The 19,632-nt window shown below is 37.6% G+C and overlaps 1 protein-coding gene across 1 annotated transcript in view; it reads right to left on the bottom strand.

The window, feature by feature from the left end:
* Nucleotides 1-19,632, bottom strand: part of LOC132395716 (aryl hydrocarbon receptor-like) — a 186,136-nt gene that overhangs the window by 84,513 nt on the left and 81,991 nt on the right. Inside the window, exon 3 of the mRNA XM_059972662.1 lies at nucleotides 11,764-11,855. Coding sequence (XP_059828645.1) covers nucleotides 11,764-11,855 — 92 coding nt within the window. The remainder of the gene's footprint in view (nucleotides 1-11,763; nucleotides 11,856-19,632) is intronic.

Genomic DNA, 19,632 nt, shown 5'->3' with positions numbered 1-19,632 from the left:
CTTCACAATTTGGACATTGACAGGAAGTTCAGTAATAATTGCCCTTCCTTATTTTTTCCTTGAGAAGGTGATGGTAAGTGCCTTCTTGAATAAGTTCAATCCTACTGCTGAAAGTATTCCCCACAGTCCTATTAGGCAGGCAGTTCCAGAATCTAGACCCAATGGCATTGTACTCCTAGTACTATGGTTCAGAATAAAGATGCTGCATGACTTGGGGTGCAAAATGCCATTTGGCCTTCTATTCCATGATTATATAGGTTGCAGATACTCCTACACATCTCCTCCATGATCTCCATCAACACAGGTACACCACAAGACTGTGTGCTTAATAACCCCTGTGCTTCATTCACTGTACACTTCACAGCTCCAATGCCATATTTATGTTTGCTGATGACATTGTCCTAGACTGAATCAAACATGGCAATGAATCAGCATATAGGACAGAATTTGAAAATCTGGCTGAGTGGTGCCACAACAACCTCTCACTCAATATCAGCAAGACTAAAGAGATAACGATTGACTTGAGGAGGAGGAAACAGAGGTGCACGAGCCCTCATTGGGGCTCATTGCCCCTGAGTGGAGTATCGAAGGAGGAGAGGGTCAGCAACTTTAAATACTTCGGTGTTAACATTTCTAGGAATCTGTCCTGGGCCCAGCACATAAATGCAATTATGAAGAAAGCTTGGCAGTTCCTCTACTTCCTTAACAACTTACAAAGTTTCGACATGACATCTAAAATTCTGACAAACTTCTACAGACTTGTTGTGGAGAGTATATTGACTGGCTGCAACACAGCCTGCTCTGGAAACACCAATGCCCTTGAATGGAAAATCTTACAAGAAGTAATGGATATGGCCTAGTCCATCATGAATAAAGCCCTCCCCACCACTGAACACATTTACATGGAGAACTGTCACAGGAAAGCAGCATCCATCATCATCAAGGACTTTTTACCACCCAGGTCATGTTCTCTTCTTACTGCTGCCATCAGGAAGATGTGAGAGCCTCAGGATTCACATCACCAGGTTCTAGAATAGTTATTGCTCCTCAACAATCAGGCTCCTGAACCACTGAGGATAACTTCATTTAACATCACTTGCCCCATCAGTGAACTGTTTTCACAACCTACGGACTCACTTTCAAGGACTCGTCCTCTCCTGTTCTCGATATTTACTGTGTTTACTTATTATTATCTTTTTTTTTGTATTTGCAGTTTGTTTTCTTTTACACACTGGCTGTCAGCCCCACTGGTGCGGTCCTTCCTCAATTCTATTACGGTTATTGCATTTATTGAGTAGGCCCACAAGAAAACGTATCTTAGGGTTGTATACAGCGATGTATAGGTACTTGGATAATAAAATTAGTTTGAACTTTCAGATTTGTGAGATGCTACTGCTGTATCATAGATGAGTTTCTGCAGTGAATTTTATAGATCACATTTGCTGCAATCACTGTGCACCAAGTGTGGAAGGAATGAATGTTTAGGTTGGTTGAAGGAGTGCCAATCAAGTGGGCTGTTTTGTCCTGAATGGCACAGAGCTTCTCCATCGTATTCTTTATCTGGTGGGAAGACTCTGAGTATCAGAGGGAGAGTTATTCAACACAAGATGCCAATCCTCCAACCTGCTCTTGAATCTACAGAACTAATGTTGAATTTGTCATCCAACATATTGATAGTAATCCACTGAATGTAAAGAGTACCTGGTTAGCTTTACTCGTATGGGAGATAGCACAACACTTACGCAGAGGCATTAATGTTGGTCTTTGTCACAATATCTATGTCTTGCAGAGTGCATACATGGACTACTTCATCTGCTGAAGAATTGAAAATGGAATTGAAAATTGTCCACTCATCAGTAAATATCATTTTTAACCTTATGATGGAAAGAAAATCGTTGACAAAGCAGCTGAAGATGGTTGGGCCAAGAACAGCACTCAAAGGAACTCCTGTAATGATGTCTGGCGCTGGAATGATTGACCTCTGATGACCACAGCCAACTTTCTTTGTGTAACGTATGACAAGGGCAAGTGGTGTGTTCTCCCTTTGACACCATAGATTTTAATTTTACCATGACACTTGGATGCCTTATCTGGACAAACGTTTCCTTGATATCAGAAGAAAGCTTTCTTACATCACTTCTGGAACTGAGCATTTCTGGCAAAAGCCAATCTGGACAGTGGCATGTCATTTTTAGTGAATAAATGAGCCTTGATAGAATTGTTGATATCTTCTATCATTTTGCTAATGATTAAAAATAGACTGATTGAGTGGTAATTATGTGGATGGGATTTGTGCTAATTATTATGAATGGGACATACTGTACCTGGACAATTTCTATATTGTAGGGTAGATACTAATGTTATAAGTGCACTGTCAGCTCTACAGCACAGGTCTTTGATATTACAGCTGGAAAAATACCCAATCCCATACATTCTGTTGCTTTCAGCAATCTTCAACTGTTTCCTTATTTCAATGGGTAAATTAAATAAACTGGTGACTAGCTTCTGTGATCAAGGGGATTGCAGGAGGAAGCAGCAATGAATTATCTATCACTGATGAACAAGAGGGATATGACCATGAAATGGCTACTTATTGCGGTACTCTTCATTTCTACTGCACAGGACTGTAGGTGGCAAACAAGTTTCCTTGTTTCCATTGATCTGATCCTATGCGACTTCCTGGAACTCAGAGATGACGCTCAAGATTCCAAGCGCTACTCCTTCCATCCTGTATACTACAGCCAATCATACCTGGTTGGTCTGTTGTGTAATGGAGGAATATGGCACATTCTTTGGAGGACACCATACTATGACTATGACAATATACAGCTGTTGGAACCTTAGGACTCAAACCACCAGGTTCAGGAACAGTTACTACCACTCAACCATCAAGCTCTTGTACCAGAGGAGATAACTTCACTCAAATATATTTGCCCCATCATGAACTGTTCCCACAACCTACAGACTCACTTTCAAGGATTCTTCATCTCATGTTCTTGATCTATATTGATAACTTATTTATTATTTTGGGTGGCAGGACAGAGGCGCACATCTACCAAATAAGGTACAAGGCATTCCTTCCCTCCACTAGCCTACAGGTCACCCCTGGTGGTGGATGGTTGTATGAGCAGATGGTGCTAATCACAAGTCCTGGTTATGCAAGTACTGATGTCAGGTAGACAATCTTTGAAGAGTATTGATAATGACTGAGGTCACCTGTCTTGTAAAGACACTGTCCAGATGAAGGCAAGGGCAAACCACTTCTGTAGAAAAATTTGCCAACAACATTCATGGTTATGGAAAGACCATGGGCGTCCACATCATACAACATGACATATAATGTATGGGTGACTTATTATTGTTATTATTTCTTTTTGTGCTTGTACAGTTTGTTCTCTTTTACACAATAGTTGTCTGCCCTTTCGGTGTGGTTTTTAATTGATTTCATTATGGTTAATCAACATATTGAGTATGGCCACAAGAAAATGAATCTGAAGGTTATATATATGTACTTTGATAGTAAATTGACTTTGAACTTTCAACCACAATCAAGCACTTACCTAATAATTACATTGAGGAGTCTACCCATCAAGTGTTATAACATTGAGAACAGGCACAAGTTGTACAGCACCACCCATTGCAATGTAAATATATGGTTATAAGGATCAAAATTAAGTTTCTGGTGTTTCACAATTCTTCTGAATCATTTGATTTAAATGTATTTAATTGTTTTTAACTGTTTTAAATGAAAGTGAGAGACTTTCATGTGTATTCAAATTGTTACTCAAGTTTAAAAGCTAGATCACCAGCTGACCTGTCTTTCAATATTTTTTTTGGTAATATTTTTCGGCCAGAGCATTTATCAAGAACTACTACACGAGTAGTAGCATGGCAAGCTTGATACTCAACTTTAAAAATAGAGCACTCAAGTGCATGCAATAGCATTTTGCCTTCTGTGCTTTCATTTACTTCCAGAAAAAAAGCATTTCCTCAGCGAACAGTCAGGATGAGATGGCGGTTGGTTTTGTTTAAATGAAGGAAACTGGCATAAATACCAAACTCTGCAATACAGGACACCAACGGGGTTGAAAAACCCCACACTCAAGTTAAGGAGTCATAATGAAGTGATGACAAGTGATTTTCTTAAAAGGTCTGCAGCTGGTGGAAGGAAGTAAAGACTAACAGGAACTAAGGAGTCAGAGACAAAACATGAATGTTTCATTTGAACTCCGGGATATTGTGAAGGAAGAACATATTTTAATCTGTAACTGACGCTAAAGAGACAAAGAAAAAAATATTACAGAGGAGCAAACATTTTTATGTTTTCTTTTAAATTTACATCCACATATTAAGGTTAAATAAACATTTGCAAATAGCACATTAGAAAGCTGCATGGTCAAATCAGATACCTTAGACAAATCCTTCTCAAGTTTCATAGAGTGCAATATTGCAGAAAAATATCAAAAAATGGAAGTAGTAATAGGGTTTTCAATATATCGACCGTAGTTTAGTGGCTGAACTCTTTTTAGAAGAAACTACAATTAAGTTTCCATGAAATTATACAAACAACTTGGCTATTAAATCTTACAACTGAGACAACAGCAAAAAAAAAAATGACAAACATAACATTATCTATAGGTTATTCTGTTGGATGTATACCACTGCTATGGTCTTGCATATTGTGGACTAACAGGAGTCACACGCAGCTTACCGAAAACTTCCATTAACAAGTGTGCTTTTTGGGCTTCATCTCACTGGGACATTAAAATTTTACTTTCACCTTTTAACCTCATTGTTTATTTGTTGAATCTGAATAATATTGTTGTTGAAGTCTTTTAAATGCATCATTTTAAATTCTGGACTAAGTCTAGCTCTCTGAACTTGAGCATTGCTGGATACAGAAACATAGTACAAAACAACTGAAAACCATTATACCCTAGTCATTCACGCCCCAAATCATCTGACATTGTGAAAGCTTTTTTCTTAATAGTGTCAATATCACTTGAAATGCATACTCAAATTCTTCAAGTACTTGTGGCTACCTAATACATTGTTCATTTCTTTACTGCTATACTACACCCAAGCTAGAATGCTACAAGTGAACAACAATGATGTAATTAAGATATTGTGCTCACTGCTACTAACGCTAACCAGAATACAGTAGGTATTGATTTTACATTCTTTACAAATTCAAACTTTTGTCTTGGCAGTAAATGCGCACACAGATATTAGTTCAAGTTTTGTCATTTGTAGGCCTTCAGAGCAGGTTTAACAGGTTTAATAGAAACATTTATTCCATTATTTACTCTTCATTCTCACTTCCCCTGCTACCATTGAGTATAATTACACTGTCTATTAATTTGAATGTATAAATTTAATGGGACAGATCAGCCATGATCTTATTGGATGACATATCAGCCTTGACAGGCCAAGGGTTCCTATTTATTGTTTTTATAAGTTCTTAAGAAGCCTATCTTGTTCAATCAGATGTGTGGTGCACGACATTCACATTTCCCAGTCTTTGATTATCTTCACCATTCCTTTAGCAGAAATGAATGAAATCATCCAGTTACTGTACATCAAATTAAAACTGAATTACTCACTTTGCAAGTACAGATTGAGAACAGAATTACTACTTTAATTCTCTGCTAGGCCACAATGATTAAAATATTAACATTATTATTTTATTAATTGAAAATGCTACTGTTGTGTATTTAATATTTCAATCATATTTGAGTAATATTGTGAATTCACAAGTTTATAAAGAGTGAGTACTGGGTGACAATAATAATAAAAAAAAGCAGAAATGGCTGGCTAGATCAGAAAGTTTGATGCATTTGACTTCACCACATGTAATTAGCTCATGTATGCTGAGCTATGGGAACAGTATTTTGAAGCAAATGAAGTAGCAGATGAGAAGCAAGTACTGATTTTATTGGGTTTATTGGGTTTAAAGGCATACAGTTTGCTCTGAAATTTAACTTCTCCAACCAAATAATCAGAAATCAGCTTTGCTGATATTGTAAAAGTAATGCAGGAGCACTTTGAAACAAAGCCATTGTTGAAAGTAGAACACTTTAGGTCTCATAAACAGAATCAAAAACAAAGCGAGTCCATTTCAGGTTACATGTCTGAATTGAAGAGATTGTCTGATCATTGCCAGTTCAGTAATGGGCTTAATAATGCACTGAGAGATCATTTCCTAAAAATCTTAAAAGAAAGCATTCAAAAATGGTTCCTAACTGAAGCACAGCTTACATTCAAGAGATCAGTTGCAATTGCTGTTTCAATGGAAACCACAGACAGAGATGCAATTGAGTTGCAGACAGGAATGAAAGTGAGCTTGAGAAAAGTTGCAGTGTCTAAACACTGTCTGACCTAACAAATTGCATTACCTTTGTGGAAGGGGCTTACATACACCAGACAGTTGCAGGTTAAAAGGTGAAACTTGCAGATAATGCAACAAAGTAGGACACATATATGTTGGACAGACATAAATAAATGGGACTGAACAGGGAAGAGAAAGAGCTAAAAGGTCAAGTTATAGTTTCAAAAAGAGCACTAATCTGCATACTGTTAATGATAAATCTGATAATAATGAAAGCGATGCAGGTCTGGGTACCCTTGAGACTTCCCGTGTGTAAACTAACAATAGGCAAGAAATATAGCTTACACCAGAAGTGAATGACAAATTAGTTAAAATGGAATTATATACTAGTTCAGCTGTTTCAGTCATTTCACAAAATGACTTTGAATGGAATTTCAAAGATAGCAAACTGAAGCCGACAGTTATTCAACTGTATAACTCCTGTGGGAATGACGTTTATAACAGTGAAATATAACAAACAATAAGCCACATTGAGCTTGTATGTGGTAAACACAGAAGGAATCATAATTGGCTGAGACAACTACAACTGTTTGGAGACTAATCTACAATTTGCAAGCCACATCTTCTGCAATGAAGTCATATGAAAGCAAATTAACAAAGGTACTGGATGATGCTACAACTGTCACCACGTCAAACACCATGAACCACAGCCTGATAGAGGACAAACAAGTGCTGGTACCAAACTCCATACCTCTGGTTGGGGAGCATATTGGACCAGGAAAGGACCATGCTGCTGAGACGAAAGCAGTGGTCCAAACACAACTGTTTTGCAGGCAACATATCTGAGAAAGCTTCTGATATCTGTTCTTCAAGGTTATTGCATGAACTTGAAGCAGGAGACAAAAAAGCTGCTTGTAAAATTAGATGCAAAACCAAAAAGCCCAGTTGGATGAAGTGTGGGGCAATAGCTTTTAAAGGAGAAAATGCATGTATTAGGGTGGTAACAAGATAATTTAGATAACCACTTTAAAATTATTGGTTTTAAATGTTTATTTTTCTTCTAATTTTAAGACATTTTAAATTCTTTTGTTGTCTGATTTTTCAGAAATAGTTTTGGAATGATCGTGAATTGAAGTTTAATAAGTCAGCTTGGCCAGATTGTGTGGGTTAACAGGCCCTCCTAGTTTTTTCATGGTTGAGACTAGATCGGATATCCATTTTAATGGCACTTAAATGACTAACACCCTGCTGTCAAGAAAGTTAGGCCAGCATTTAGTGGGAAGATAAATGCTGGAGAATCCACAAAAGACAAGCTTGGAATTTTTCCCACAGAGGGCTTGTCACTGACAGGAAATTCTGCCCAATGTTATCCTCACATTGCACTGTGTAAATTGGCCAAGATTATATCAGGCACAAATTCATCAAACAATTGTTAGCAGTAATCCTTTAAACATACCAATTCTGCAAACATCACAACTGATAAATGTTAAAGAATGTGGCATTTAAGTTATGATGCAATTAAAAGAAGAAAATCTTGCATGACATTAAAAGTACTTTACAACCAATCCAGTAAACTCTGCAGCCAAACTGTTTGCAGACAGCCCCTCTAAATTACAAATTGATAATAATCTGATAATCTACTTAATTTATGTTGGTGCAAGACAAGCATTTAATATGATGTCAACAACTCCTCTGCTTTCTTTTTTCAGACTGGTGTCATAATTTGCTAGAGTCTAAGTTTATATAGCATAGAAACGAGTCTTCAGTCACTATGTCTGCTATTAAACAACCATCAAAACTAAAGCTTGATACCACTGTTCACGCAAAATAATGGAGGAACTCAGCAGGTGAGATAGCATCTATGGAGGGGAATAAACAGTCAACATTTCAAGGTGAGACTTTTCACCTGGACTGGAAAGGAAGGGGACAGAAGCCAGAAGGAAAAGGTATAGGGAGGAGTACCATCAGCTTGGCAGGTCAAAGGTGAAATCAGGTGAGGGGGAAGATGGGTTGGTGTGCAAAATTGGTAGGTGATAGATAAAGAACTGAAAGAGATGGAAGCTTATAGGACAATGGAAAAGGAAAGGAAGGGAAGGGAAAGGGGTGGATAACCAAAAAAGAGGTGAGGGCAGGTCAATATTGCGGGCTCAAGATACCACACATTTGCAGCATCTCTTGAGTTCTCTGTTTCTAACATCCACTGAAAATGTGAAAGGGCCTCTTTTCAATCTGAAAGATGAAATTGGAAAGAGTGCATCATTCCCCACGTATTCCCCAGAGAATCCACTGAGAACTGTGCATACAAATATTTGGATTAAGAGTCTGCATCTGGAGTCTTCTGCCTCCGGTGTATGAGCGCTATAACTGAGCCACAGCAGACAATTAGAAATAAAACTAATTTATCACATGCATACATATATAGCTTAAGCTATGTGTTTGTATATAAAGCTCTAACATCTTGGCCACATACTAGAATTTACAGCCTTGAGCTACAGTTTATTATTAAACAAGATCTCAGTGTAAATAGTGCCATTGTAGGAAGGTGCTGATCAGGGAAACAAGAGTCAGCACTTGCTTGTGCATGTTTGATAACTGCACAGCAGCATTAACAGACTACCGTATAAGTAATGCAACAGGCTGCATAATGACTTTAGAACTGGAGTACGTCCTTCTGCTATTCAAGAAGCAATTTGATTTTGTTTCAGAAGCTGTGTTTGGAGCATAGCTTGCTATTAACCAAAATGCATCACCTGTTGTGTCAGTATACACTTCTGAAGCATGGGAACAGCCTTTAATGTAATCAGAATGAAATCCGATGAATTCCACGCTACTGAGTGAAAACACGCTTGGCAATGTAAAAAAGGTGCATGCAGATTTCAGTGCTTAATTTAACAGAAAATGCACTGAATAATTAATGCCCACTGTCAGTCCCACTGAGAACCAAGAAACAACTCACACAAAATGCTGCTGGAACACAGCAAGCCAGTCAGCATCTATAAGGAGAAGCACTGTTGACGTTTCCGGCCGAGACCCTTTGTCAGGACGTCATTTCATTGTTCTTAGCTTTGCAACATGTGTCATTATTTTTGTATTTAGATAATGAAAGCACATTCTGTATACGTTAATGACAATTTCCCCTTATTCCCCATGGCAAATATTCTACAATGTCACATCTCTCAATGTTGCCATGGCACTCAAATATTACAAAATAAAACAAAATGTGCCAAAAATGCTACTTGCAAACATTCTGCAGAATTTGAGTAAAGCTACGCCCAAAAAATATCAGAATTCCAAAATGATACCGAGGGCAAAATATCTCACAGCTAAGAGTAGCTGCTAGTGTTCAGTTGGTGTGGCCAGGCATCTCTAGATTGTCCAACCAACAGATGACCAGAGAAATTAATTTCATCTTGCAAGCCAGAAAGGAGATTTCATGATTCCTGCTAGGTACCCATTTTTACCTGAATTTCTATTATATCATTAAAATGAAGCAAAGTACAATATTTTGAAAGTGAAAGAAAAGAAATTACACCTCTTAATCACACGAAAAATTGTTTTAAGCACTCAACAAGCATCCATTGAAACTTTTCACACCAAGGAACACATCTCCTGCCACAAATTTCAATTAGTTCAGATGGCATTTGAAGCGGTTCATTTGCTTTGAGAATCACTATTAAAAAGTGAGTTTTATTTTAAAAATCACAGTAGTAACAATTCAAATGTTGATGACACTTGAGCCAAGTTAACTTCCTGAGAAAAAGTGAAGCTAGCTCTTCATGATAACAGCCAACTGATAGAGAAGAAATAATACATTGGCATGTACATACATCACACACATCCTTCACGGAAAAGCCCTTAGGCACTCTAAGGCAACCAGCTGTAACTGCTCTGGTTTAAGGACAAATTTGTGCAAATACCTACAATCATATTGAAGATGCAAACTTTACAGCAAAAAGACAGCATTATTTGATGGAAAATCATTGAAACAAACCAAATTTAAGCTCAAGTCTCCTGTATCCAAAACATCATTCTCCATAACTTCCAAATCTCCAAGGGAATTCTACCACTGAGCACATCATCCCATTTCACAGGGACCCTCTCTCTGTGACTCCTTTATCCACCCATCCCTCCCCATTGATCTCCCTCCTGGCACTTACCCCTGCAAACAGCACAAGTACTGCAGCTGCCCGTTCATTTCTCGTCATCATTCAGGGCCTCCAAACAGTCCCTCCATGTGAGTCAACACTTCACCTGTCAGTCCTTCAGGGTTATCTATTGTATCCTATGTTCCCAGTGTGGCCACTTCAACATCAATGAGCCCAACACAGACTGGGGGACCAATTCACTGAATACCTTTGCTAAGTCAGTTGCAAAAAACAGGATATCTAAGTGGACACCCATTTCATTTCCGCCTCCTGTTCCCATTCTGACCACTGTCACGATGAATCCAAACTCAGGATGGTGAAACAACACCTCATATCCCTTCTGGATAGCGTCTAACCAGATTGTATGGGCATTTGTTTCTCTAACATCGAATTTCTTACCCCTCTGTCCTTCTCCCTTTTTCCATTCCCCATTCTGGCTACCCTTGCACCCATTCTCTTCACCTGCCCATCACCTCCCTCTACCTCCCTTTTCTTCTCTGGTCTATTGTCCTCTCCTACTGGACTGCTTCATCTTCAGCCCTTTATCTCTTCCACCTATCACCTCCCAGCTTGTTACTTCACACCCGCACCCTACCCATCCACTTCTGCCTTCACCTGGTTTTCCCTATCACATGCCAGCTTATACTCCTTCCCCTCACCCCCACCACCTTATTCTGGCTTCTGTTCCCTTCTTTTCAATCCAGATGAAGAGTCTCAGCCTAAAATATCAATTGTTCATCCCCCTGGAGTCCCTCCAGCATTTTATGTGTTTTGTTCATGATTTCCAGCATCTGCAGCATCTTCAATTTTACAAATTTAAACTATTGTTTACCAGATGTCATCAGTTAACTCTCAAATAATGCTTTGACAATGAAAGTTAACATTTTTCTCCCCAGGTGTTATCTGACCTTCTGAAGTGTTTATACTACTTTGAATTCTTACTTCAGATTTTCAGGATCCTCAAAATTTTCCATCTATCTAGTGATCTCAGACAATTGCAAGTTACTAGGCTTACCAGGTCCTGTGTCACTACATCATAAAAAAATTGAAGTACATTTTTAAAAAATATAGCAACAACTATTACCCACTCTTTATTATGTAAATAGGCATAAAAAATTTCAGATTACTGTGCAACTCCTGACAAATCTACCAGCAGCAAGATAGTGTACAAATACCTCAAAGTTTAAAAAAAAGTTGTTATAATTCAGATAACCATAGCAACTTACAGATTGGTAACTTCACATTATGGCTGCTGCTCTTACACTTAAAAAAAATCATTATTTATCTTACTTGCAACAGAAGTTCTCCTTCTTGAAGATGCTCTCTTGGTTGAGGTTGTACACAATTTTCATGGATACCATTCCCATTAGATTTCAATGTAACTGGAGAAACAAAAGTGAAAGCAATTATTGTTACTTTACAACATAAGCAATGTAGGTACTATCACTCTTAAGATAAGCTTACAAAAGTACTTAACTTTATTATACCCCAAAAGGATTGGCATATGGTATAATTGATTAAATATACTATATAAGTTAGACTCTTCCACATTCAAAACCACCACAGAAATCAAAAGTACACACAATACCATAGAAAATAAAAAGTGGTGAAGTAACACACACAAAATTCGCATTGAGTATAGGACATAGGATGTAATGTTAAAATTTTACAAGGCATTGGTGAGGCCAAATTTGGAGTACTGTGTACAGTTCTGGTCACCAAATTATAGGAAAAATGTCAGCAAAATAGAGAGAGTACAGAGAATATTAACTAGAATGTTACCTGGGTTTCAGCACCTAAGTTACAGGGAAAGGTTGAACAAGTTAGGTCTTTATGCTTTGGAGCGTAGAAGGTTGAGGGGGGACTTGATAGAGGTATTTAAAATTATGAGGGGGATAGATAGAGTTGATGTGGATAGGCTTTTTCCATTGAGAGTAGGGAGATTCAAACAAGAGGACATGAGTTGAGAGTTAAGGGGGAAAAGTTTAGGGGTAACATGAGGGGGAATTTCTTTACTTAGAGTGGTAGCTGTGTGGAACAAGCTTCCAGTAGAAGTGGTAGAGACAGGTTCGATTTTGTCATTTACAAAAGAAAATTGGATAGGTATATGGACAGGAAAGGAATGGAGAGTAAGTGCAGGTCAGTGGGACTAGATGAGAGTAAGCGTTCAGCTTGGACTGGAAGGGCCGAGATGGCCTGTTTCAGTGTTATAATTGTTAAATGGTTATATGCTGCAGGAACTCCGTAGGTCAGGCAGCAGTCTGGTCAGTTAGTCCTGAAGAAGGGTCTAAGCCTGAAACATCGACTGTTTATTCATTTCCATGGATGTTTCCTGACCTACTGTGTTCCTTGTGTGTGTTGCTTTAGATTTCCAGCGTCTACAGACTTTCTCGTGTCAGTGATGAAATAATTTGCTAAGGGTAATCAAACACTTTAAACATGAGCTTTTAGAGCAAATACTGCTCTTACACCTGCATGACTTCATGGAGAAATTCTCAAAGCATCTCGGAAGGATCAGCACAGAAACGGGTCCTTATGTCTTATTTCATCCATGCTGACCATGCCACCCATCTCTGCATTTGCCTACATTAGATCCATATCTCTGGATGTCTGTTCCACGCAAATTTAAAGACTGTAATTGGATCTGCCTCCACTACCTCATCTGACAGCTTGTCTCAGGTATTCACTGTGTGGAAATATGTACCCTTCAGATTTTCTTTAAACTTCTGCCCTTCATCTTAAACCTGTACCCTCTACACTCCTCTGCCAGAGGAAAAAAATTCTATCTGTTCTATTTATGTCCTTTGTAATTATATAAACCTTTATAAGGTCATCCCTCAGCCTCCTGCATTGCAGTGAGAAAATAACCCAGCCATTTCAAGCCCTCTTGATAATTACAGCCCTCTATTCCAGACACATCCTGGTGATTCTGTTCTATACACTGTCTATTGCTAGCACACCATTCCTGGAATTTTACTTAAATCACTTATCTGTTAATCCTTATTTTACTTATGGAATTGAAAATGTAGATAGGTGTTCTCGGTGGATAAATGACAGCTTCAAGAGCAGCTGATTTAGTTTAGTAGAATGATATATTTAAATATTCAATCTATGATAGCAGTTTAGTGGCTGTGGAGTGAGATACAATCTCGCCACCCCCCCCCCCCCCCACCACTGAAAGAGGTTCAATAAACTCATGAAACTGGCTAAGCAACCAGTTAAAGCTATTTAGCCAGTCAGTGGCGCAGTGGCATTAGCAATGGACTTCAAGGCAAATGCTTTGGGTTCAAGTCCAGCTGCCACCTCGCACACTTTCCATCTGTGCTGGGTAGAGCATCAAACTAGCAACTCAAAAAACAGATGGATGCTAAGGAAACAGCAAAAAAAAATGCTGCCCGATGCAGCACAAGGCATGAAAAGGAGCAACAAATGTACAAACAACTCAAGCTATAAACTGTCAAGGACAAAATTATGTGGAACTCAAATTACAAATTAACTAACTGTCAAAAGGAGATAAATTACAAAGATCAACTTGAGTAAAGACAGAGGACAGACTTTAATTAATAATTAACCCTGAACAGTTCCCACAACCTTTGCACTAATTTTAGCTTGTATTCTCGATACTTATTGCTTATTTATTATTATTATTATTATTATTATTATTATTCATTATTTCTTCTTTTGTGTTTGCAGAGTTGATTATCTTTTGTACATTGGCTGCTTGTCCACCCTGTTGGGTACATTCTTTCACTGATTCTATTATGATTCTTGGATTTACAGAGTATGCCCACAAGAAAACAAATCTCTGAGTTGTATATGGTGACATTGATGTACTTTGATAATAAATTTATTTTGAACTTTAAAATAGTAAAAATGAAGACATCAAAAATAATTCCTGCAGAGCTTTCATGTCCTTCGAAATAAAGTTTAGCAATACCATTTCACTTAGACATGTACAGTATCCCAATTCATCATTAATATAGTAGTCCATCTAAAGAAAATGCATCCACACTTGTCAAAACAATGTTTTTATTAAGTCAGTTAAGCATATCAAGTGAAAATTTCTGTATACAACACTGAACGTGCTTCAATGCAAATTAATACTCTTTTAAACCATGCATCTGTTGGCAAACAAAAAGAATAAGGGAACTGATATTATTTGCTGGCATCAAAGCTCAAAAGTAAACAAATAATGAAATTATTTGCAAATCATTCTGTTATTTTCAGAACTAATTGTAAACTCATTCAACCTCAGTCAGGAAATACAGTGGAATCTACATTAAGTCAAAAAAGCCAAATTTAAAATAACTATTATTGCTTCAGATCTACAAAGACATAGAGGAAGAAATTATTATCGTATTGAAAATAAATTCATGGTCCCATGTATGAACAAGCTTTCATGAGTGTTGATGAACAATTGGAGCCATATATTTATTGCATGCACCAATGACAGATGGGAAATGGATTCTGAAGTGACAAAATGTCACAGGATACAGTTGTTAGAAAGTAACACTACAGCAGCAGGTCATCTTAGAGATCCATTTAGTTGCATGAAAGGAAAGGATATTCCCATTTTACAATGGAACACTTGTGCATTTGAACAAAATAAAAGGGCTGCTCCTTCAGGGCAGAACAGGTAACTCTGGCCCTATCACGAAAGCCTTAATATGTTCCATAGAGTCCCGAAAGGTTGGCCAAGCAGCCATGGTAAGCAGAGTCGGGGCAGCATTTGCTTAGACTAAAACACACCAAACGCTCAGTCACATCCATCTATTTCCTCATAGCGCGAATTTATCACTCACATAGAGGAACAAGTGTTGGGACTGATTAAACCAAGCCTTATGGAAGCTATTACTGGGAAACATGAAACTCCTTATTGACTCCACAGGCCTTCAGGACAGAGTGTCTAAGGCTGCATCCACACTAGACTGCATAATTTTGAAAACGCCGGTTTCATGTAAAAACGATAGGCCTCCACACTATGCGTTTTTAAAAGTATCTCTGTCCACATTGAAACGTAGGAGATGTTGGTGAATCTCCTTCTACTGCACATGCGCAGGACACACCTACCGAAAACAAGCGACATATTTGGTGTTGAAACTCACCATAAAAGTGCGCGTTTCTGTAGTTACAGACTAGAAAAACTTAAAATGACGGACAGCTGTTGGCTCTCGCGCAGGAGAACTTAAAATTAAAGAAAACAAATACTGGAGTGTATGGAGGTAACCGACAGGGAGTTCATGGACAGATTAACCCGGCTGACGACGAACACTTAAAAACTGAACAACTCTGTTGCATTAATAAAGCACCTTGTTAAATGTATAAGACATGTCTGCATCAGTGTTATCTTGTATTTCCATACAATGTTATATTAGGCTGTTACACATCCAATGTCAGAGAAGTACTTGTCTAAATAGGTAAACCACCCTCATTCGAGCAAGGACAGAAAACGGCAAAGTGAGTATATTTATTTATTCAGTAAGCTATGGGTCAAAATATTTGGTGAGTACATTTCTAACTCTTCTAGCGTCAGTATCGTTGCTGTCTGTTCTGAAATTGTTAGGTTGCGTTCAAGAAAACAGCAAAATAGCGCACTGCCGTCTGACAGTGTTTTCTGAGGTCTCCAGTTACCCCGTCCACACTGATCTGCCCGAGCAGCGTTTTCAAAAATATCCAGCCTGGAAAGCGTTTCTGAAAAGCTCAGGTTTCGGGGGATGAAAACGCCGTTTTAGTGTGGACGGAAAGTAAAAACGAAGAGAAAAACCTTTGGTTACAGATTTATCCAGCATAGTGTGGACGTAGCCTAAGAGAATCTCACTCTCTTAACAGAATGTGTTATACATTTTAAACACAAAGTGTTTAAGTGGTAAGATATGCCTTTAACAATGTGTTAATCTAGGAAACGTCCACTGGGCTATTAAAACAAAACCTTCATGTCAATTTAAAAGTTTCATCTACCAGGTAATTAATCTGATTAAAGATTCTTGTTAGCCATCCCCACCCCCTCTATTACCGCAATCACTACACTGTTCTGAAAACACCTTAAATCACTTTTTATAATGTTGTTTACATTGTACATACATGCTGGTATTTATGCATTTACACACATTTTATTCCATATCTGTACTTTAACCTCTAACATTATTTTATATGACTTTTTATAATTGTTGAAGGTTGCTGTTTTTGTTGTATGTCACAATAAAATACCACAGTAAATTCCTAATACACGCAAGTATATATGGCAAATAAAGTTGATCCTTGATCCTTAATACCTTCCTTGATCTCATTCTTGAGTTTTTAATGATTATTGTCTTCTCCTGTGTAGTTCCAGTGGGACAGAATCGAAATATCCCACACCTAATGATTGGTTTCACTATTTATAAAGCACCATTGGAAAGTAAATTTATACTGCAAAACACACATCATAAATGCAAACAAGTATGCTTCCTTAAATCAAACCAACTGGAAACAACAAAATTAAGTATGTAAAGTAATTTACAGCCATGCACACAAACTCTGCAACTGCAAACTTGATAACTCTTACAGATTCAGAAGAGTAAATACAGGTGGCCCCCATTTTTCAAACGTTCACTTTACGACAGCTCGCGGTTATGAAAGACCTACATTAGTACCTGTTTTCGCCAACCAAAGAAGATTTTCTCTTTTACGAAAAAGACGCCCGCTTTTTATGTGTGTTTACCCCGAGAATGGCTACAATGACCATGAAGCCTTGTGCGGACAGTTGTTTGTGCATGCGTGTATGTGCGCATGCGGGTACATGCCAATTTTTTTTTTCCAAATTGATTTTGGCTCACTGTCTTCCCGAGTTTGATAAGTGAAACTACACCATACATACAATATTTTTACTTTATATAGAGTGTATATTTATCATATCATTCCTGCTTTTACTATATATTCAAGTTATTTTAGGTTTTATGTGTTATTTGGTTTGATTTGGTAGGTTAATGTTTGGATCTTGGAACGCTCACAAATTTTCCCATATAAATTAATGGTAATTGCTTCTTTGCTTTACGACATTTCGGCTTATAAACGGTTTCAGAGGAATGCTCTACTTCGGATAGCAGAGGAAAACCTGTAACTAAAAATCAAAGCAGCAGCTGAGTTCCAAATGCTTCTTCATCAAGAAATGTAAGTATAATCATTTGCATTGGGCTGAAATAAATTATGCTGCACATTTACTAAAATGAAAATTCCAGGACTGGTATTTAGTTCTGATCAGCATGTGAACTGAACCAGAGTGTACATGCTGTGAAAGCACATTCGTTTTGATAGCGTTCTGAAGAAACCCAAGTGTAATTACTTCATGTCATTTAACAGTTCTTTACGGTTATAATTCTGGCCATTGTTCCTTTGCAGCAACTTGGCAGGAAATAAGAAACCCATTAGTTCCCATCTATCTGCACATTAATATAACATTCTACAAAAGTGAAAATAGATATGTCGCATTTATCACAAAAATACATCATCATTGTTGGAGAAAAAAACCACTGTAGAAATTTTTGCTATCATTTGGACTCATTAGATATCTCTGCATCTTTGTTTCTGTCTTGGGCAGAGGAGGGACATGTTGAGAAGAAACTCAAACCACTTAACTTCTCACTGCTTTCTGATGTCAGAAGTTCCATAAACGAAAAAAAATGTTATGAGAAAACAGTAAAAGTAGAATGAGTCACAAAAATGACATTGCTTCTAATTGCATAGTTCAGGACATTTTAAAATGTAATATAAAGGAAAGACTAACTGTTTTTGTATTGACGCACTGTGGGTTTAATTGCTTCCCGCAAATTCAAAAAAAGAATTTCTCAAGTGACTTCAGAGAATGGACATTCCAACAATATGCCCAAAAGGAACGTACTGTAGACAACGGTAATGTAAAATAAAGTTTTTAAGTTCTGAAACAAAAAAGCTAAAAAAAAATCAAAATACAATAGACCGCAGTGCTGGAAATTTGGAGCAACACAGTAAACAGCTGGAGGAACTCAAGGTCAGGCAGCATCTATGGAGGGAAAAGGACAGTAAATATTTTGGGTTGAGATCCTATATTTGATTTAGAAGAAGGATCCTAACCTGAAATGCAAACTCATCACTTCCTCCATGAATATCAGAAATATTCAGTTCTGATAAAAGATCATCAACCTAAAACACTAAATCTGGTTCCCTCTGCAACAGTTGACTGATCTATTGAACACTTCCAGCATTCATCGCTTTTACAAACGTACCTCCAATGCTATATTAATTATTAATTCACACTTAATATTTGATGCATCACATGGTGCCAAATGAAAAGAAAGGGGTTAATCATAGAATTTTACTTATGCACAAAGATTAAATGTTTCCATGTAAGATTATAGACCAGACACAAAATCTGGGATGACACTCACTTCAGATGCAACTTGACATAATGATTTCCAGCATTTTCTGATTTTATTCCCGATCCCAAGCCTACACATAAATTTAATTTGTTTAATTTGCTCAGTTCTTTTACATGTTCTATTCCTTTTACAGAACACTTCTGCAAATTAATTTTTTTCAACAAATTAAGAAAATATAACACATGGTGTTATAATATTCACTGCATTAATTTGGACACTTACAAAACTAGGGTGGGATTTTAATTAGGTTGGCAAGGAGGTTTACTATTTTAGAATATTTTGGGAGGAACAGGATAAGAGCATGATGGCCAAAACACTGCATGGTTCAATATTGTCATTTAAAGTAAAATTGTATAGGTATATGGACAGGAAAGGAATGGAGGATTATGGGCTGTGTGCAGGTCAATGGGACTAGGTGAAAGAAAGCGTTTGGTACGGACTAGAAGGGCTGAGATGGTCTGTTTCCGTGCTGTAATTGTTATATGGTTATATGGGTAATTACAGGCACAAGAAAGCAAATTACTAGAAATGGTCAGAATCCTACGTATGTGTGGAAGGTGCAGGTCGAACATACAACAGAAAAAAAAACAAGATTTCATGTTTAGTATTCAATACAATTCAAGTTTAATTGTCAATCAACCACACAGACATGAATACTCAAGAATACAGCCAAACGAGACAGTGCTCCTACGGGGTCAAGGTGCTAAAACACATCACCAACAGTCACACACAAGAACACATCCACAGAATAAAAGAGTCTCTTCAC

This window comes from Hypanus sabinus, chromosome 6 (assembly GCF_030144855.1).
Source record: "Hypanus sabinus isolate sHypSab1 chromosome 6, sHypSab1.hap1, whole genome shotgun sequence".
Taxonomy (NCBI): domain Eukaryota; kingdom Metazoa; phylum Chordata; class Chondrichthyes; order Myliobatiformes; family Dasyatidae; genus Hypanus; species Hypanus sabinus.
The sequence above is the reverse complement of the archived record's forward strand: the minus strand, read 5'-3'. Positions and strand labels throughout refer to the sequence as shown.